The 22,059-nt window shown below is 43.9% G+C and overlaps 1 protein-coding gene across 3 annotated transcripts in view; it reads left to right on the top strand.

Moving 5' to 3' along the window:
* The window catches only part of heatr6 (HEAT repeat containing 6), a 57,231-nt gene that overhangs the window by 8,342 nt on the left and 26,830 nt on the right, over window positions 1–22,059 (top strand). For all 3 annotated transcript variants that reach the window (XM_078548050.1, XM_078548052.1, XM_078548051.1), the window contains exons 2-13: window positions 3,087–3,194; window positions 6,358–6,498; window positions 7,933–8,048; window positions 9,807–9,921; window positions 12,039–12,140; window positions 12,527–12,667; window positions 15,293–15,585; window positions 16,490–16,667; window positions 17,597–17,803; window positions 17,980–18,079; window positions 20,088–20,449; window positions 21,912–22,034. In XM_078548050.1, coding sequence (XP_078404176.1) covers window positions 3,087–3,194; window positions 6,358–6,498; window positions 7,933–8,048; window positions 9,807–9,921; window positions 12,039–12,140; window positions 12,527–12,667; window positions 15,293–15,585; window positions 16,490–16,667; window positions 17,597–17,803; window positions 17,980–18,079; window positions 20,088–20,449; window positions 21,912–22,034 — 1,986 coding nt within the window. The remainder of the gene's footprint in view (window positions 1–3,086; window positions 3,195–6,357; window positions 6,499–7,932; window positions 8,049–9,806; window positions 9,922–12,038; window positions 12,141–12,526; window positions 12,668–15,292; window positions 15,586–16,489; window positions 16,668–17,596; window positions 17,804–17,979; window positions 18,080–20,087; window positions 20,450–21,911; window positions 22,035–22,059) is intronic.

Below are 22,059 nucleotides of genomic sequence, written 5' to 3'. Positions count from 1 at the left end.
ATACTTGCATTTATGTAATGCCTTTCATGCCAAAATATCTCAAAGAGCTTTGTACAACAATTATGTTTAGGCAAAGATGGAAACCACAACTGAACCACCTGGCAGACTGCCATGAGATGAATGAATGACTTGGTTTTTGTGCTGATCACCAGTGCTGCTCTTTAGGACTAATTCTGCTTCCCTCTGGTGTCAGACTGGGGGCCCTGATTCGAGACTCAGGTTGCACTTGCATTTTATCTGCAGCTTTAATGTGAAGCAAAACCATGACCAGATACTTGCTCCATGGGGAATGACCTACCGTGTTAGCACAACACGTTGGTGCGCTTGTACCTTACTCATTTATTCCTTGTACCCAAAAAGCAGGAGGTACATCACTAATAAGTTCAGAATTGTGGAAAATCCATTGTCAACACTGTAGGATATCGGTTTTAAAACTGGACTCTGGGATTTCTGAGGATTTCACAGGGTCACCAGATTTGGGATTGAATATATTACAAGGGGGAAGCATTGTGTCTTGCAAGTTCCACATTCTATAGTTTTTTTTCTGTACTTCTTAACCTATTAGTGATTTCTGTTGCTGCATGCTGATTATACATGTGAAAAAAGCATTTTCTGCACCATAAATGCAATTTCTCCTTGGAACAAGGTTTGCAGGCTCTCTCCCATATAGTAAATTAGGTTTAAGCTGAAATTAAAATAGTTGTGTCAGGGGTCCTTTTTTCTCTAGTTTTCCAAAGAAAAAGTTTCATACATATTCCATGTACTTATCATCATGACAAAAATATCTGTGAGGTTCTAGTTTTCATTAATATACAGTGCTTGGATCCAGTGCTAATTAATTCATAACTGCCTCATTATTAAACTCATGTGCAATGTCATAGAAGTCAAGGCAACATGGTACAGGTAGAGTACCCCAAATCTGGCAACCCGAAAACTGGCAGTGTCCGAAAACTGGACATCCCTTTCCTGCGCTCCGGCGGACCTTGACCTCACCCCACCCAGCTTGGAAAAGTTCGGGGAGTTGCCGAATACTGATTGGCTCCGCGCACCTGACGTTTCCTGTCCTTCAGCAAACCTTGACCACATCCAACATAGTGCAGATGTGGCAGAGATAGTTGAATTCACCTAGGAAGACCAAAAGACTTGCAGAATCCAATCAGGTAGAATATTTAGCTATGTTTTGTACTTGGGATCAGGACATATACCTATTCTTTCTACAGCACAGGGTACCTGCATTGAGTTTTGATGCCATTAAAGCCATCCAAATAGATGCTCACAGGATTAAATTCAAACATTGCACTTGATTCCCCCAAAACCTTTAAGTTTCATGGGCACTGGATGACTTCTTGCAGCTGGCCCAAGTCAGTTCAAAGAATTATTAAAGAGGACTGTACAATCTTGTGTGAATAAAAAAGCAAATAGTTTTCTGTTTTCAGTCACAGCTGCAGGGTATTTTTAATATAATTTCAGTTTGATTAATCTTTTCTAATTTTAAACAGGGCGCTGATGTAGAGAAATGGGGGAGGCATGAAAGAGTTATTAAATCCAATGCGTGAAAAATGAATTAATATCAGCAGCGACATGCCCATTAACCTAAAGTGCTTTGCAATCATATAAGTTAGTTTTCTGCCCCCCTGTTCACTGAATTAAGGCATTCTGATTTGAATTTAAGACGTTCCATTTATTTTTCCAAAATCCAGCATGGACTGTTACAGGATTTGAGGTATTCTACCTGTATTAGAGTTAAGCTAAGTAGAGAGGCCAACACTTTATTTATAAGAGCAGGATTATTATTAGGACTATTCAGCCATATATTAGTGACAATGACATAGTGAAGCAAACCTCCATCCCAACATAAGCACGCTGAGACACTGAACTCAGGGCAATTAGAAGGCCAATGCTGGGAACATGGATGTTTTCACTGGGATTTCAGTAAAGTGGAGTGGTGAGCAAATGAAATCTTTATGCTACTCCTTTCAATTGTGGAAAAAAATACGGCCGTACAGTTTCTGTGAATACCTTTATACAGTGACGTGCTGCAGGCTAGGTGATCCCACTTCTATATTTAACTGGGTTTTGAGAGACTGATGCCAGACCTTCATTTGTGAGTCACTGTCCTTCCTTATCTGATCCCAGTGTCTCACTGTAGACTGGTCAGAGGTGGTCAATTTGGAAAATGTAAATCTAATCTTGTACACATACACTGCCTAATTATTGTCTAATCCATAGGGGCATGTATTGTACAGAGTCCTTGAACATATACTGTCCAGTGCCACTGTTCTGCTGTAGGAGGATGCTGATTTAGAAAATGGAAAGTCAACCTTCTGTGCACATTTGCAAACCAGATCTCTGTTCTTCAAATTGACCTCTAATTGCCCTATACTGAACCATCGGAAGCACTTACTGGGATATCCCTCTTCTGTTGTAGCGGAAAGTAAATATTTCTTGCATTTAAAAAAAAAATCCCTGACCTGGAGAGGGAACATGCACTTTCATGATGATGCAAACCTCCATCCCAACATAAGCACACCAGGTCACTGGATGAGTTCAGGGCAGCTAGAAGGCTGGTGGGTGGGTGGATGTGGGTATCCATTGGCAGACCTGGAGACTCCGCAGAAGGTGGGTTGTCACTGCTGCTAAATGGAAGCCAGTAAATTTTACATTCCAAATGTCACTGCACTACAAGATCTGCATGTCAAAGGAGGTGATTAAGAGGGTACCTTTGGAAGTATTTAAGATAATACCTGATATGGAAGAGTAAAAAAAATCAGAAAACTGCCATTTAAATTATGACCCTAGGGGCATAGGTGCAAGCTGCTGAAAGGCAAATAATGTGAATCATCTCAATATGCTATCGATAAAGTATAATCTGAAGGTGCAAGGAGCCCTTTACTGCAGGACTGATGCACAGGCCTGTTTAATCAGGCCTTATCTCTGTTCAATAAGTTTCTGAATCTGTATCAGTGCAACTTATAAATGAGCCATCAACTGTGAGAATGAATGAATTGAAAGCCCCATTAGCTGAACGATGAGCTTTGAGAATTCTCAGTGATCTCATCTTTCTCTCGTCTCCTTTCCAATTGCAGCATGTGTGTTCCTTACTCGTCCAAGCCTGTCGGCTTGTCCAGTTGAACCAGGAGCACCTCGTAAGCAAAATGTGTCAACTAATCCACCATCTGCTCAACCGCCTACAGGTATCGACTTAACTAAAACCAGTCACTGCTATTTCCAACGTACTGTAATCCTAACGCCCCTTTTTTGTGTTTAACTGTTTAATAACCCCCTGCCGACCACCCACTTCTCAGTTACCGATAGTCAGATATATTGTTAAACTGACTGAAGACAAACCAAAAAAATCTGGTCATTTCGGTAGGGACCCAGTAAATGTCAATATTATTCATTTCATAGGAGTGAATGGAATGGGTATTTACCCAAGAGTATAAAGTGATATTGAACCAAGGCGGGTGGATGGAGTTGGGATACGGATCTTGTTGAATGCCAGAACAGGCTCAAGGGACTGAATGACCTACTCCTTTTCCATCGATAGGAAATAGAGATAGAGGGCTACCATGATGGGTTAGTTGGTAAATAGACAGCACAGTGGAACTGAGCCATCCTGACACACAAAGTCAAAGATTCAATCCCCACTGTGTTGAATTGGCTGGTTTCTACCACAGTGACAGTAGAAGTTATGATTAGACCCTGGAAGTGGAAGTGGGGGGGGAATGAAATCTGCTCCTGTAAACCATGTTGGGAAGTGTGCGTGAATGTCAGGTAGGACATAATGGGGTTTTGCTGTGGTGCTGTTTGCCTGCTGCACCCCCCCCTCCACCCCACCAGCTTGTGCTTGAAGTGTGGCTAATAATTAGAAGAATCTAGGAGGAGGGTATCTGCAGGGCCATATTCCAGCACAAGTTAGTGCTTTCAGGAGGGAGATGTTCAACACTTGAACCGGAATTTTTCAGGCGGTTGGTGGGAGTGGGCTGGGTTGGTCGTGGAGCCAGTCGCCGCCCGCGATTGGCTCCGCGCCGCCATTTTACGCGGGCCGGTCAATTAAGGCCCGCCCAACGTAAGACGCGAGCCGTAACGCTCAGCGCTACCTGTGCGGGCGGTGGGGGGGAGGAGGGAGAGTTGGGGCCAGCGCTCTTTCGCGCATGCTAGCGAAAGAACGCTTCGAGTCTCCCTGAGGCATGGAACGAAACGTTGTGAGATAGCGTGATGACGTTCGGACGCACGCCCGACGTCATCGCGCGTCATTTTACGCGTCGGCTTGTCGGGCCTGCCCCCGCGTGCCGACTGAAAAATCCTGCCCCTGGAGGTGCTGGAGAAAGGGTTTATAAAGGAAACTGGGAAAAAACTACTGCAGTTGGACAAATCTGTCTCACCATTCGATTGGATCATAGCTGACCTTTATTTCAATGCCACCCACCTGCCTTGCTTTTATATCCATTAATATCCGGTTATGCTGCAGAAAGCCATTTGGGGAAGGATTTACACATTTTAAAGGCACTTATTTATAGAATTACACATTACAAGCATGCATCGCCTAACCTAACAACCATGGTTTCAGTCTATTTATAGGGGCACAAGCGAATCTCTAGTTAATGCTACCACTTGCATACAATTAAATACAATTATTATATAATTAAAGCAAAAATACTGCAGATGCTTAACATCTGAACCTAAAAGCAAGAAGTGCTGGAAATACTCAGCCAGCCTGGCAGCATCTGTGGAGAGAGAAACAGAGTTAAGTTTTGAGTTGAATATGACTGAAGTTCTGAAGAAGAGTTATATTTGACACAAAGCGTTAACTCTGTTTCTCTCTCCACAGATGCTGCCTGGCCTGCTGAGCATTTCCGGCACTTTCTGTTTTTATACTATATAATTAACATACCCATGCCTAACAAAAATCTGTCTGTCTCAATTTTGAAATTTTCAATTGACCCCTGGCCTCAGCATCACTTTTTGGGGGAATAAAGTTCCAGATTTCCACCACCCTTTGTGTGAAAAAATGCTTTCTGACGTCACCCTTGAATGATCAAACACTAATTTTAAGGTTATGTCTCTTTGTTCCGGATCCCCCAAACATAGGGAATACTTCCTCCCTATTAAATCATCTTAAATGCCTTAGTTAGATTACCCCTTAATTTTCTATGCTCAAGGAAATATGAGCCTAGTCTGTATAACTGTCTTCCTAATTTAACCCCTTTAGCTACATTATTATTCTGCTGAATCTGTGCAGTACTGCCAGTAGGTCCTTCCCGAGGTGTGGTGCCCAGAATTGAAAACAATACTTCAAATGAAGTCTATCCAGAACTTTATACAACTGTAGCGCAGTATCCATGTCTTTGTATTCTAGCCCCTTGAGATAAAGGCTAATATTCCATTAGCCTATTTAATCACATTCTGTACCTGCCCAATAGTCTTTAGTGCTTTCTCTACATTGATCCCTAAATCTCTCTGCTCCTCCACAGTTCCTAGTTGCTCACGATTTAGAAAATACTCTGACCTATCTTTCTTAGATCCAAAGTGAATAACCTCTCACTTCCCCTCACTGAGCTCCATCTGTCACAGTTTTATCCACTCAATTAATCTGTCAATTAATCTTTCTGCTTCATCTACACCATTTACTGTGCCCCCTAAGTTAGTGTCGTTAGCAAACTTAGATGTACGGTTCTCTATCCCTTTATTTAAGTCACTGATAAAAACGGTGACAGGCTCAGGCTCCAGTGCAGAACTCAGGGCAACAGAAGTCACACTCTGCCAATTGGATACATACTCATTATCCCTTCTCTCAGTTTCCTACCTCCTAAACAATTCTCTACCCATGACAATAGGCTGCCTCCAATGCCATGTGCTTTCATTTTTGCAAACATTGCTTGTTTGGAGTCTTATCGAATGTCTTCTGGAAATCAATATAAGTAACGTCCAAGGCCACTCCCTTATCAAAAAATTCAACTAAGTCAGTTAGATATGACTATCTGTGATATGGCTTTCTCTGAAGCGTTCATATTTGTCCATGTGATAATGGTAATTAGAGAACATCAGTTCAGGGTCTTCACTAAAGGGGAGAAGCTAGAAGAATTATTTTTTTCTTTAATTGGCTGTTAAGGTATGCAATGCCCTAATAGAAACAGTGGTGGAAGAATACTCCTTAATACCTTTTAAAAGGTAAGTGGAGAAGTATTTCAGATTTTTCTCTTTCAAGGTACAGAGCGGGGATTAAGTGACTAGTTCTTCTAGAGAGCCGCCATGCGTGTGATGGGTGGCTAGCCAATCTGTTTTCGGAGCAATTGTTTGAGGGAGGAACGTTGGCCAAGATACTTGGCGAACTCATTAGTTTTGCTGTGCCCCAAGGTGACAGTGGACGAGCAGAGTTTGGATCATCTTCTCTCCTACTGCATCCGAGCACTGCAACAGTGCAACTCCTGGACTCATGTTGAAATACTGCAGGCGGTGGCTGCTCTTGTCTATGGTAATGGACCACGGTGCCAGAAGGTACGTTTGGATCTTTTTTTTTGTTTAAGGGAAACGTCATGTTGCAGACCTCCTCTGCTGGCTTAGACAGTGTGGAGCAGAACCATGCAGACTAGGCGAATAACAGGTTTGATTCCTGATCTGTGTCAAGTGAGTCAAAGAGGGGCAATGACCTTGAACAGTGAGTTGTTAGGATCTGGCTGCCCTGCCTAAAAGGACGGAGGAAGAAGATTAAGTAGTAATATTCAAAAGGTAGTTGGATATATAATTAAAAAGGATAAAAATTGCAGAGTTATGAGCGGGACGGGGTGGGAGTGGGGCGTCGGCGTGATTAATCAGATAACTCTTTCAAAGAGCTGGCACTGGCAGGTTGGGCCCAATGGCCACCTTCTGTGTTGTATGATTCTTTGAACGCAGTTAGGAGAAGAGGAGTGGGGAGAAATTTGACAAAATATTTTTAAAAAAACTTGGATGCTGAGATGTTGGCTTTCCTGGTCATGTTAATAATGAATGTTGCTGAACTCCTGTTCAGCCAGCTTTTTGTGTTACCATGGAAATGGAAAATGCTAAAAATCTGCAATAAAGCCAGAAAATGCTGGAAATACAGCAGATCTATCAGCATCTGAAAAAAAAAAGGTCAGATTAATGTTTTGGGAAGAGGCCGTTTAATTGAAATGGGCCTAATCATAGATGCCCAAAGATCTCATGACCTGGTCGTGCAGCATGAAGTGAGGTGGGGTGAAACCTCCGTCCACTGCTAAATTTCAATGGGTGACATTGTTCCAAGTCCTGGGGGGTGTTGTTATTCAGCTAAAAAGGGCAGGTTCCTGGGTCTCTAGCCCTGTGAAGGCAGCAGAAATTCAGAGCAACATTCTGGTACTCTGAGATGGACATTAGGACTGGGTCAATAAGATTTCTTTCGCATTTTTCCCCTGAAGACACAGGACAGTTGAGAAATGGTGTGATACTGGAGCCTTCAGCAGGCATCCTGTGGCTGGGCCTTATCAAAAGGTGATCTTGGTAGCACTCACAGAGAAGTGCAGCAGTTCTGGACACTCCCAAAACTGCTGCCAGCGCATGAGGGGGGACAGGGGAAGAAATACTCGCGCCCTAAATTTGGATTTTCTGTACAAACTAAATGGAGTGGGAACTCATTGGAACTGGATGCCTCAAATTCTGCCACAAGTCTTGGCAGAGTTGCTTGCCTCACACCCCTCAGGGGTCACCTTTTGTACCTAGGTGTCTGACTAAAACGGCAACCTGACCTTTCTCCTTGCAAACGCTGATAGGCCAGCTGCCCATTTCCAGTTTTATGCCTCCATTTACTCTAGTTTGATGTACTTTTTTTCCCTGACTTTTTAACATGGTGCTGAGAGGTATGCAGATCTGTAACTTGATTCAGTGAAGGGTGCTGACAGATTCGAGATGCGGTTTCTATTTTGTATTTTCTTCCAGTTCCTTCCAGACCTGCTGGGGAAAAAAGGAATCTTGCTGCAGCTTAGTGCACCGACACAGCCAGACGTGGACCTGCGGAGGGCTGCTGTGTACTGCATGGCCAATCTCTGTCTTGGGTAGGCTTTCAAATCTTGAGTAATTTGGCGCAGGTTAATTTGTAATCTGGCAAATATTGAACCCTTAAATCACCCATTTTCTTCGCTGGCCTGTGCTATTTTAGGCAGCAGAAGATTAAAGGGACGGAGGGACAGGATTTAAAGGAGCTCTTCTCCTAAGACACCAAGACATCTCCCTGTATGGCTGACGGGAGATGAGTTTGTAGCAGAATGAAACAGTCTGTTTACCACAGAGATGCACTGTTCTGTCCTACCAAAGTGCAACTTCCCATCTAGTGGTCAAGCTGGAGAATTGTTTGATGACAAAATTATGGCAGGTTTTGTAGTTTTTTGGCATGCTGGTGCAGCTTTGTATTTTTCATTTAATTATTAATTCACATCATCTGGGTGTCTTATTACCAATCCCCGTTTGCCCTTGAGACAGTGGTGGTGAGTCACCTTCTTGAACCGCTGCAGCTCATATGGTGAAGATACTCCCACAGTGCTGTTAGGGAGGGAGCTCCAGGATTTTCACCCACTGGCGATAAAGGAATAGTGATATATCTCCAAGCCAGGATGGTGTGTGACTTGGAGGGAAATTTGGAGAAGTGGTGGTGTTCCTGTGCGCTTGCTGCTCTTGTTCTTCAAGGTGGTAGAGGTCACGGGTTCTGGAGGTGCTGTTGAAGAAGCCTTGGTGAGTTGCTGCAGTGCATCTTGTAGATGGTGCACACTGCTGCCATGTTGAGCTATGGTGGAAGGAGGTTTCACCGATATGCTTTGTGTTGACAGGATTAGAAGATCCACTCATTGCAATCAATTCTGATCATCATTCCTTAAAAGTTCAGTTCAATTTTATATATGTAGTGGGATGAAGACCAGGCAGAGCACAGTCTTGCCCTATATTCCAACCCCACAGACCCTCAATCGCCTGCCACCATCACTACCTGATACACAATAGAAATACCCTTCAAGGCTGAGGAACCTTGGGCCTGGCTGTCCATGGCAGCTGGCCATAGCAAATTTGGCAGATTTATCTTTGCTGTCAATGCCAGCTACATGGGAACATAGGAAATAGGAGCGGGAGTAGGCCATTCGGCCCCTTGAGCCTGCTCCGCGATTCAACTGAAGCATGACTAACCTTCCACCTCAATGCCATTTTCCTGCACCATCCTCATGTCCCTTATTGTACTTAATATGTAGAAATCTATCACTCTCTGTCTTGAACATACTCAGTGACTGAGCTTCCACAGCCCTCTGGGGTAGAGAATTGTAAAGATTCACCACCCTCTGAGTGAAAGAATTCCTCCTCATCTCAGTCCTAAATGGTCTAACCTTTACTCTGAGACAGTGTCCCCTTGTTCTAGACCCCCAAGCCAGGGGAAACGTCCTTCCTCCATCTACTCTGTCGAGTCCTGTAAGAATTTTGCGTGTTTTAATGAGATCACCCCTCATTCTTCTGAACTCTAGAGAATACAGGCTCAGTCTCCTCAATCTCTCCTCATAGGACAATCCTGCCATCCCAGGAATCAACCTGGTGAACCTTCGTTGCTCTCCCTCTATGGCACATAGACCTCGTGCCTAAGTTTTCAGCAGCACGAGCATAATATAGAAGTACTTTAAACCATTCTCCTACTTTAGGAAGGGAGGGATAAATTCACACCTCGCAGACTGAAGTAGGTTTATTATAAACTGAGAACGTATATCCGTGATACATGCCAGCTGTTAATGCACATAATGCACTAATAATCTTTATGAAATGCTTCCATTTCTTGCTGATAGTATACCTGGACAGCCTTACCTGGAGGAACAGTATAAAACTGTGTCTCTGCAGACCTTTCTAATTGTGATGAGGAACCCAAAGTCTCCTGATGTCGATGATGTTACGGTTTGTAAGGTAAATAGCCAGTATGTTTCCAAGGGCACTGTTACACATTTATTTTTAATCACAATGCAGTTTGGCTCCTGCCACTGAATAACTAATTCCTGGGAAATGTATTTAAACAGCCAGGGTAACCTGCCCTTTGACCTTTCTGGTAGGGATGTGCCTGGCCCCCGCTTAGCATGACAGCAAGCTTGTGGCCGTGAAGCCCTGCTTCAGAGACTTGAACACAAAATTCAAGCTGACACGCCCAGTGCAGCGCTGAGGAAGTGCTGCACTGTTGGAGGTGCTGTCTTTCTGATGAAACATAAACGGAGTCCTTGATTGTGCGCTTGGATTAAAGTAAAAGATTTCATGGCATGATTCAAATAGCAAAAGAGTTCTTCCTTCCTAACATTTATCCCTTAACAAGTAAAACAGATGACCTGGTCACGTATTTTATTACCGTTTGTGGGATTTTGCTGTGTGCAGCTGGCTGCTGCACTTCCTGCATTACAACAATAAGTAGACTTCAAAAGTACTTTATTAGTTGTAAAGTACTTTCAGATGCCCTGAGGGTGTGAAAGGCACTATGTATATATGTGCAAGTCTTTCTTTTATCCTTATGCCAGAGATAATGAGCTCTCCATGTGGAAACTAACAGGCATGGGCCAGCAATGAGTGTGAAAGTTCATGTCTGTGCTTTCAGGACATTCACAATTTAGTGGCAAGAAACAGAGCTCATGGTGCCCAGATTATGATTCATAATCAGGGACAGCCTGCTTTATAACATGGGTGTTGCTAGCTGTGAATTGTATTCTGCATCTATCACTCTCAGGCAAGTAGCACAGCATAAATAGTTCAGCTTCTTATTATAATTTTTAAAAATATATAAAAATAATTACATTATTTGTTAACCCAGCTTTCTTAGCACTCTCTCAGTGCCAGAACCTGCCCATAGACCACTGAGACAGACCAGGCAGCTGTCTGCTGGGAGGTGGCTGGATCTTTGTTCCAGTGGGGATGTTACCTGACCTCTGCTCATTGCTTCTCCATGACAGCTTTGCTAAGACTGAGCTCACCACGTGACAATGCAGTGTCTCAGATTTGCTGTCTCAGCAGGAAGCATGTTTCTAAGTTAACTCCCTTGGTTTGTATTCACTTCTACTCAAAATCAGGTCACAATGTTTCTGTTCCTATAGATTGAGGGAAGTGCCCGTGATGTGATGAAAAGCCTCTAGTCTACAATAATGTTCCAAAGTGTATCATGTGGATGCTGATATCCACAAGGACTCAAACGACGGAATTTGTTATTAAACAAAGTTATGCTGTATGGGCTGACAGAAAAAGTAACTTTTTCGAGGAGTGAGCAAGACCTTACAAGGCAAAAAGTCCAGACTGGGTTAAGTTGTTCCTCTACCAATTGAATTGCAAACTGTCAATGCCTTCTGGAGAGGAGCAGAGAAAGGGCAGAGCAGAGCTGATGATGGCTTTCAGTAACCCCAATATTCTTCACAAACTTTGATCTGAATTTCCTGTGTATGATAAGGAAATTGAAAGAGATAAAAATGGAGTCTCTAGTTCACGCCATTTTGACCTTCTTAAAGGAGTAGTGGTTATCAAAGGTTGTGAGAGTCTGATCCTCTCCTTGTCCAACGACCACAATATGTGCATTTTCCAAAAGGGGCCATTGGGGAGCGATCAGGAGCTGAAAACATGGTTTCTTTGTGGTTGCCTCTCCCTAGTCTGTGTTTATATTGACCGGTGCGACACCATATGATGCATCCATCCATTGTGCCACTGAAGAGACCCTGAAAGGACTTCTACTGCGATGTTTTAAGCAGGAAAATTTTGTGAATTTGCCTCACGTTTTCTGCCTTGGGTCTCTGACATTTCCCGGAGATTGGTGGCTTGGTGATTTTTGCTCTGATTTTTCACTCCCCTCAGTGGAGTGGCCTTTCACAATACCATAGCTAAGATTTGGAATGTAGCACTGTTGGAACTGACTATATGTTTCTCAGTGCCCTGACACTTTGTGCGTTGGTGGTCCAACTCACCATACCACTGTATTCCACCTCTCATATCTAAGCGAAGATTCTGAACCCTATATATTCTTTGCTGGACATATGATTTGGTTGTAATTCTTGTTTCAGTTGTTGCAAAATGCATTGAAGGGCATCCATTCCATTCTGAATGCAGGGAGAATTAATCTGACACAAACCGATCAACTGGGGACTCTCCTGGCAGTTTTAAAGGTAATTGGATGTAAATTAACAACAGTATAACATTGTTTTCATGGTTTAACAACTACTTTGTTATCAAAGAAGATAAATCTAGAGTAGAAGCATTGCCAACCAGCACTTATCCACGTACCATATCCCTCGTTTAATTACATGATTTAAACCCTGTATCCATGGTGGAGCTGACATATTGGAGTGATCCAGGGTAAGGTGGATCCCTGCAGTCTGTCTACTTGGAAGCGTTGGAGGGTGCAGTCTGCTGGGAGACTGTGAAAATTGAGCAACCGACCTTACCTTGAAACTCTATTGAACGTTAGCAAAATGAATTTTAACTTGATGTGCATTCTGCAGTTAATCTCCCAGTCAAGTGTCTTATTTTTCTTGTGTTTATTTCTTCCCAGACATACATGTTCTATGGTTTTCCAGGTGTGAACATTGAAGTTCCTGCTGTCCTTTACCCAGCCCCTCTGCCCCAGTATGAAGGTAGCTCACCCACGAAGGAGCCAACAGGAGGTGCTACAAACTCTTCAAAGCAAGTGGGGGTAATAACATATTCTCAGTAATATGATTAAGGGTGAAAGATGTTGCAACTTTTGAGATATCTTTGTTCATCTAAGTAAGTGGCATCTGCTACACTGGAGCTCTATGTTGTAAAGCAACAACACATCAAGAGTGATCATTTTAGCTGCAGGTAATGGTGTATAATGGACGATGTTGAATTTGTTGCCTATTATAAACGCATGCCAATTTTCTCTTCCTTGTCCTTCAATGGAGAGGAGAACTGGTTGCCATGTGTAATGGGTAGTTAAAATGATCTGACTCCTTTTACACCATCACTGAGAGTTAAGATTACAGCCAAAGTGTTCAGATGATGTCCTAATCCACAGGGGTGAAGCCTGAAACATGAAAAAAGATCGAATGGTTCATAACTTTAGCGCTGATTATCGGATCTCACTGTGTGCAAAACGGCTGCTGCTGTGTGCCTACATAATTGGGCACTGCACTTTAAAGTTGTGCGTTGTATGTGAAGCACGCTGAGGCTTTTCTGAGAAACATGATAAGGCGCTACATAAATATCAGTGTTTCTTTTCTCTGGAATGGCATTTCCTGGACCCCGAGTGTGTTGTGTGGAATCTGTGGTAGAAGGATGTTTTAAGGGTGTCATGGTGCCCCTAAATGGAGAGCAGCATCCAGCAACTCAAGCCTGCATTTTCAACCAATGTCATGTCTGGTTTTACTTTGTTGGGGAGCAGCTTCCCCTATGCCAGTGCCAGTGTTGCTAAATTGAAAGGCCACAGGTGGCTGCCAAGGACACGGTCGGGAGAATCATCAAGAACTAGAAGAGTGAGATCAAATAGACCCAAGAACATTCTTTATCCAAACCCGCCTTTTGAGGTGAAGCAAGTGACCCGAGCCCATGGGGCAGAATTTTATGCCCCGTGGGCGGGCGCACGGCCGACCCGATCGGGCATAAAGTAGCGCGAGATGACTTTGGGCGAGCGTTCCGACATCATTGCGCACTCGCATGATGTTTCACTCAGCGGGCACGCGCAGAAGTCGGATACGCGCCCCGCCCACAATTAAGAGGACAATTAAGCCCATTAATGGCGCAATTGTCTGTGATTTTCCATGGCCCGCCCTACCTTACGGTTGGCGGACGGGTGAATCGGCCAGGCGGCCTTAACGTTTTTCATCAAACCTCATCCAAGGGCAGGATGAGATCTCCGTTAGGAAGTAAAATAAAAATAAATATCCGTGGACAGCATTTTTATGAGGTATGCTTTCAGGTGCTTGATTGTGATGCCTCGACATTTTTCTGCAGCTTTTTACTGCTTTATTTCATTATTTGCAGGCCTGCAGCTCCCTGAGGCAGCTGCCTGCCTTCAGCGAGCTCTCTTGCAGCGTTCACCATGTGTGCCTGCGGTGGCGTCGCTGCCCGCCTTCTTCCCCTCCCACCCCGACAGCGCTAAATGGCCAGCCAGCGTGAAGTCGCGGGTCAGGGGTCTGTTTCCCGGCCCACCGATATAATGCGCCCGAGGACCTAAAAATTCAAGCATATGTTAAGAGTATCAGTGCTATCTACTTTGTAGTGTTGTATTCCAACAGGGAGTTATCCTCAGTTTCCTTGCAGGTAGAATTAAATTGGGCCACTTTACTTATACCATCCATCAGTTTTCATTGTGCAAACGACTGGAAGGATTTTAAGCTGTCAGTTTCGATTTTCTCCCTCAATTGTTTGACTTCTTGACGGGTGAAGGATAACTGAACTGACAGCCACTGCGTCTACTATTTAGGATGTCTGTTGGAAGTTGTACGAAATGAAAATTGATTAAATTAGAACAGCATGTTTAAACTTACGCAAAAGAATCCATACAGAGTTGTAGCTGAAGTTGTCATCGAGTAATTCTGCCCATAGAGTAAGTAATTCTGATCATAGAGTCCCCACAATGACTCATTGGGCAAATGCACCACTAATGCTCAACTGAGCGCTACAGAGCAGGTTGATCCCAGGTGTGTGTTGAATTAGCTGATATTGACCCAAAGCTGTTGATAAGGGCATGAGAATGACTTTGAAAGACCCGGGCAAGAGCGAGGAGGAAAATCAGCATGGGATCTCACTCAGGCTGCGGTTCAACAACAACAGCAACAAACAGAACAACAACTTATATTTATATAACTTCTTAAGGTAATGAAACATCCTAAGGTGCTTCACAGGAGCGCTATGAAACAAAATATGACACCGAGCCACAGAAGGAGATATTAGGTCAGATGACCAAAAGCTTAATTAGATGTAGGTATTAAGGAGGTCTCAAAGGAGGAAAGCAAGGTGGGAGGTGTAGGGAGGTTAGGGCATGGGGAATTGAAAACATGGTCACCAATGGTGGAGCGATTACCATCAGGGATTCTATAAATTCCATAGTTGAGCAGGCCCCTGATGTCTCATAAATGAAGAATGGTCTCTCAGAGGATTGGTTGTGCCCAGGAAACCATTTCCCAACCGCCAAGAAAGACAAATAAGGCAAAAAAACACAGCTGGATTTTACAGTCCGGCTGAAAAATAGTGTTCTGATTGGGAAATGTGTTTAAGGGAGGGAGGTTGATCAGGGTTGATCAAGTGTTGCTTTTTTCAAAAGTATACATTTTTAATTTTCTGTTCTTAAAAAAAGCATAAAAAAAAGAAATCCCGATCCAAAAACAAGAAGGAACAATCGGAGGACCAACATGAAGACTGGAGAGAGACAGCACAGCCAGAACCGCTCCATGGGGTGGAGAGTGGGAGGCAGAGAGAAGGTGACTCAACTTTCAGCCTTCTCCAGGAACCAAAGAACTATTCTGACAAGACAGTTTCTTCTCTCGATGGAAAAGATCCTTCACATTCCTTCTATCCTGGCTGGAAAAAAATAAATAGTTCTGACTCTGAGTATTCAGACACTGAGGGAGGAATCCAGAGCAAACTCAGGTGAGTTTTTCATTCATATATTTGCATTGATTTAAAATCTAAAACTCGGGGAGACGGTAGCATAGTGATAATGTCACTGATCTAGTAACCCAGAGACCTAGGCTAATGCTCTGGGGTCATGGGTTCAAATCCCACCACAGCAGCTAGTGGAATAAATGTGGAATTGAAAGCTACTCTCAGTAATGGTGGTCATTTTTTTTGTTGTAAAAATCCACCTGGTTCACTCATGCCCTTTAGGGAAGGAAATCTGCCTTCCTTACCTGGCCTGACCTACTTGTGACTCCAGACCTACAGCAATGTGGTTGACTCTTAACTGCCCTCTGAAATGACCTAGCAAGTCACTCCGTTCAAGGGCAATTAGGGACGGGCAACAAATGCCGGCTTTGCCAGCCTTGCCCATATCCCGAGAAAGAATAGAGGAAAATCTAAAATGTTCTTGTGCTGAATGCCCTTTGTTTTCAACATGCAAATAAGTCTGATGCTGCTGTATAAAAGATCTGTAAGGTTTCTGGGACTAAACATTAGGAAGAATTAGAAGTGTACAAAGTGCTATCATGTGCAGTCTATGGCATCTTTGTAATATTGCGTATTTAGCATAAGAATGCTCTGCAGTGTTGTGCCCAATCAGAGACAGGCAGTGGCCTTGCCCTGGAGCCTTGATTACTGAGTGGTGGTTGCTGAATTTGTTGTGCTGCTTTAAGCTAATGATTAAGACCAATGGGACCATTTTTTAGCTTTGCCTTCCTGACGAGGAGCCATGCCAGCTGAAACAATTTACTGCCTTGTGCGTCTGAATGCCCAGCATGCGCTCAATGGACATAGAGAGGAGGTAGTGTAGGGGGAAATTACAGAAGGGAGGAGGAAATAAAAAGTATATTACTACAATTTTCCTTTCTAATTATAGGTCACTTCAAGCGAAAGTCCGTCAGGGGGCCTTGGCCTGCTTCCTTTCAACTATAAAATCAATAGAGAAGAAAGTTCTGTATGGCTACTGGTCATCTTTCATTGCAGATGCGCCTGGCATCGGAAGTCCACAAGCTGTGTCTTTAATGACCATTGCTTTGAAAGATCCATCACCAAAGGTAAGGGATCTGCATGTCCTTCTGTTGGACAGCAATATCATATGTTTTGGAATTATTTTTTATTTTCTGTTTTGCCTTTAAATCCTGTTGTTTGAATCAACCTCAAGTTAGATTCCAAGGTCTAAAGAACAATGGGGGAGTAATCCACCTTGCTGTGTTGGCCTGAGGGTCAAGCCAGGGATCGCTGGATAATGATCAAGATTGGGAACTTTGACTGATTTTCTCATCTAGTGAAAGGCATGCCACTATAGCCACTGAGGTCAATTAATTCAAGACAAACCAACAATCGATCCTGGTACCTTGCTGATCTGCCTGATTCATGCAGACCATTCATCTACAATGTCAGATTTCCAGTTTGTGTCCCCTGAACCCTTGTAATCAGGCCCTCACAAAGTCCTATTTGTACTTGCTGTTTTTTATTACTTTCTCACTTGCTAGTTTGTCCTCTTTGAATGTTGTGTATCTGGAAATTTGAGATCAGTTAATTTAGCACTGCTACCATTGGACAAATCCTGAATCGGAATATCAAAGCCTGTTCATATCAACAATGTCATATAGATTCAAATTGATGGAAATGCCGATTCTACACACCATCTTGACTTGGAAATATATCGCCATTCCTTTCACAGCCGCTGGGTCAAAATCCTGGAACTCTCTTCCTAACAGCACTGTGGGTGTACCTGCACCACATGGACTGCAGTGGTTCAAGAAGGCGGCTCACCACCACCTTCTCAAGGGCCATTATGGATGAGCAACAAATCCTGGCCTTGCCAGCGATTCTCACATCCCATGAAAGACAAAAATGAAAATTAAATGTTATATGTGGGCCTAGGGGTACATGTTACAATTCTACAATTCCAGCAGGTAAAAGCTTGGGACACCGCAGAACCATGTATGAGCTACTGCAGCGCTGTTTTTGTGTGTGTCAGGTCCGTGCTGGTGCACTCCAAGTCTTATCGGCCATCTTGGAAGGATCTAAACAGTTCCTATCTGTCGCAGAGGACACCAACGATCATCGGAGAGCTTTCACTCCTTTCTCCGCAACCTTGGCTTCCAGCATCCGGGAGCTTCATAGATGCCTGCTGATTGCCCTAGTGGCAGAATCCTCCCCACAGACACTTACACAGATCATCAAGGTAAATCAGATCTATTCCCACTACAATCAGGAGCTCTTAGTCGTTAGTTATCTTTCAGCACTTGACTTCACAAATCCCCAAATTGCTGGAGATGTCAACTTTAACTTGAAATGTTGAGTTGAGGCCCTTATCATTCAGTTTAATGATCTCCATTTTTTTTTCTATGTTTGAATCAGTGCCTTGCTAACCTGGTAACCAATGTGCCATACAATCGCCTCAAACCAGGACTCCTTACCCGTGTTTGGAACCAGATTAAACCATACAACCGTCGCAAAGGTTTGTGTATCCATTTATTAATTTGCTTACTAGTAGACCTGTGGTGTTGCTTGAGAGCCAAGAAGAAGTGGCATTGAGGCAAGTAGGAATGATGGGCTGAAGCAGAAAAGGAAGAAAGAACTATTGATTATATAGCACTTTTCACAAGCTCAGGATGTCAAAAAGTGCTTTACAGCCACTGAAATACTTCTGAAGTTCAGTCACTTTTGTAACGTAGGAGAGGCAGACGGGAGCTGCGCAGGTTGAGAAGGAGAGGTAGAAAATGAAAAAACTAACGGATCAGATGTGGAATGAAGAGGACCTTTAGCTTATGTCGGTGTTTTTCTATGTTCCCTGGGTGTAAGTGGGAATTCTTATGATGGCTGGAAGGGAATTCCGAAGTTTTTTTTATCCTTTGGTATTTGGTTGTTTTACCTGGTTGTTTAGTAGCAACAGCGAGACAATCAGAAAACTGGGACATGAACCAGCCATTTCGGACACAGGAAAATGGGATTACATAAACAGGCAAAAGAAATAAATGTAGACCCCCTCTTCCAGCGCATCACCACAAATTATCATATGTATTTCTTGCTGGCTTTTTGGATTTTTTCCTTGTTATCCATCTCGCTATCTTAATGCTTTTCATAATTCCCTGGTTGAGATAACGGGCAGGTGATTTACTCCCAGTCCCCTACCAATTTTACCCTCTAACTGACTGCTGGAATTTGACAGCATCTTTGAGTCAGTTTCCATTTTTAATCTCCCTCTCTGTCCTTCGTAAAGTTTGCGTTCTGAGTTTGAAAAGGGCACTAAGTTGGCATTTGCATATGCAAGGCACCTGTTTCAGGAAGGGGCATTGGATGTCTCAGGTTCTGCCTTTACAAATATGGTGGAGGCAGGGCTTTGCACTTTTAACACATAATGAGCACGTCTTCCACCACATCGGATACTTAGGTACTCATTTTGCACTTGGAAAAAAAACTCTTGAATGCTGCCAGCTTTGAAGGGTGAGAGGTGATCTCATTGAAGCTTACAAAATTATTACAGGGTGTGACAGGGTAGATGTGGATGGGATGTTTCCCCTATCTGGTTAGTCTAGAACCAGGGGACACAGTCTCAGAATAAAGGGCAGGCCAAGAGAGGAGGAGGAATTTCTTCACTCAGAGGGTGGTGAATCTTTGGAATTCTCTGTCCCAGAGGGCTGTGGGAGCTCAATCATTGAGCACGTTCAAAACAGAAATGGATAGATTTCTAGATACTAATGGCATCAAGGGAAACGGGGATATTGGGGAAAAATGGCATAGAGGTGGATGATCAGCCATGACCTGTTTGAATGGCGGAGCAGGCTTGACGGGTCGAATGGCCTACTCCTGCTCCTATGTTCCTATGCCTTTGAATTTCTAGGCTCCTGACTCTTGCCATGGTATGATTCTGTGGCCACCAGGTGACCTATCTGACCATTTTTCATGTGAATCTAGGCACTTAGAGTGAGCAGCTAATTTGATTGCGGGGAGCTTCACAGATACATTTCTCACTTTCCCGAACATTTCCCATCTCGAATCTCGGGATAGTGATTAGAATGTGAACCCCGGCGGATTTTTGTTTTCATCTTAGGTCCTCCCTAGTTGAGGTGTACAAACAGCAAATGCCCCCACCACCTGAACTGGACCCAGTATAAACCAGCCAGGATTTCTGCTAGTCTCCCCCCTATCTAATGACTCCTACTGGGACACAGTCAGGCTTGGCTGAGAAATATCCCTTGTCAAAAGGCAAAATATCCAGGCTCTCACAATGTCAATGGCCTCTTATATGAGGTACTAGAGATTTGATCTGAAACCTGCAGAAGGGTGTTCTTTTACTTGCTGAACTATGATAGGACTGGTACTGCACAAGGTACCATTCATATACCAGAAAAATGTAGTTTTACAGTCAGCCATAAACCTTGATTCTGCCTCTAACTTTAGGAAAGCTGATTGATTGTCAGTATTTTAAATTTCAAGAACTACTGTGCTTTTTTTTTAAACTTCAGATGTCAATGTGCGTGTGTGCAGCCTGACTCTGTTTGGGGCAATCATTTCAGTCCAGGCTCCTCTCCCTGAGGTACAGCTACTCTTGCAGCAGCCCAGCTCCACAGGTCACTCGAACAGCGGTTCAGGGACACCGCACCGTCTCAGCGATTCAGAGTCCTGGCGAAAGCCCCAACCAACAGGAAACCGGGATGGAGAAAAGGAGAACTGGGAGAGTCCACAGTGCGAGCTCGGCTGGCTGATTCAGTTGTGTATTTCCATCGTTACCTTACCAAAGCAGGAGCCGTATTCAGACAGTGACACCAATACAGGGGCAGCAAATAGCTTGTATGAGCCCTCTCCTGTGCGAGTAGAAGCACTACAGGTGAGGCCTTACCTCTTGGTTTGTTGTTTACAGAACTGGCTTTTATTTTTTATTCTAAGCTCTTTATAATGTATTTAGCCTTTGTTGGCATTCTCCCAATGTCCCTTGCTATATTATCTCTGGGTCATTGACTTTCTGTGAAAGGGGCAGACTGAAGATCTGCTCCTAAGCCTTCACTGGCATCTCCCAACCGCAAGTCCCAAACTTGAGTTCTCGGAGGATATCTTGATGCCTCATGCATGCTGGAGTCTTGAGGAGGCTGCACTCCAGTCCTCTTTTAAGATTACTGATCTGGGCACTTCATTGTTTTAACTATGTTGCTGTTAAAGGCTAGGAGTGCCAACAATTGGCTCGTCAATGTATTTAGTGTCTCCATTAAATACCAGAGCTATGGCAGGTTATTCACTAGTTGGGGGGGGGGGTGGTGTCACTTTGTGACATATTTAATTCCTTAATTTAAATAAGTGAATGCTTCATTGAATTGAATGCAGTTGCTTTGTTAATCTGTTCCACAATGAATCCACTTTGTGACTGAAAACATATGGGACAGAATTTTTCGTGCTGCGCTTGACCTGAGCGGGAGTGAAATAGTGCGTGAAGACATTGGGTGAGCACCCCGACGTCATCGCGCACCCTCACGATCTTCCGGTTGGCGGGCACGTTCGAGAGGCGGCAGGGCGCCCGCCAACAATTAAGGGGCCTATTAGGGCCCTTAAGTAATTAATTGAGTTGCATTTTTCACTGCCCGCTCAACCGTTTGGCTGGCGGGCGGGCTAATAGGCCAAGGCGGCCTTTGCATTTTTAACGAAACCTCATCCACGGGCGGGATGAGGTTTCTAACGTTTAACTAAAAAAAAATTTTTTAAAAACATCCTCTTTTTACATATCCCTCTTCATGTGACTGAGTCACATGTGGGGACATGTTTATATCACATGTAAAAAGTTTATTTTTCATCTTAAAATCTGTCAGCTCTCTGAGGCAGCTCTGTGCCTTCAGGCAGCTGTCCAGGGGCTCCCCCAGTGCACGCGCACACCTCAATGCTCGCGCTCCTCCTCCCCCCCCCCACCCCGGCAGCGCTGAGGCTCTTAGCGCACCTTTCATGCTGGCTGGGCCGTTAATTGTCCAGCCAGCGTGAAATCGCGGTCGGAGCCCCGTTTGGTCTTGCCGGGCCCGCACACCCGACGAGGGGGAAATCCTCCCCATGATTTCAGTCACATGAATATTTTAAGAGAACAAATTTTTTGACATGAGTTAAGTCATCTTTTGGTAAAAGATTAGCAACAACCCGAAATCTTTTTGAGAATGGAATGGCAGCAGAGCCTAAAATGCTTTCCGACAGAGGTAACGGTGTCTTTGTTGTTTCTGCAACGTGACTGAGTACATTCGGTCCTCTCTGAGGCTCCATTAGTTGGAAACGTGAATGGGGTTTGACTGCTTTTTCTCTGCTTCTTTGTCCTGTAGGTATTGGCGCTGCTTGTCAAAGGGTACTTCACAATGGCGCAAATCAGCTTGTTGGAGCTGGGTGAAGTAGCTTGTAAATGTATGGAGGAACCGGACCCATCTATTCAACTGCATGGAGCCAGGGTAAGGAGAACATTAAAGCTAGTTT

Source organism: Cetorhinus maximus, chromosome 9 (assembly GCF_964194155.1).
Source record: "Cetorhinus maximus chromosome 9, sCetMax3.hap1.1, whole genome shotgun sequence".
In the NCBI taxonomy this organism is placed as follows: Eukaryota; Metazoa; Chordata; class Chondrichthyes; order Lamniformes; family Cetorhinidae; genus Cetorhinus; species Cetorhinus maximus.
The sequence above is the reverse complement of the archived record's forward strand: the minus strand, read 5'-3'. Positions and strand labels throughout refer to the sequence as shown.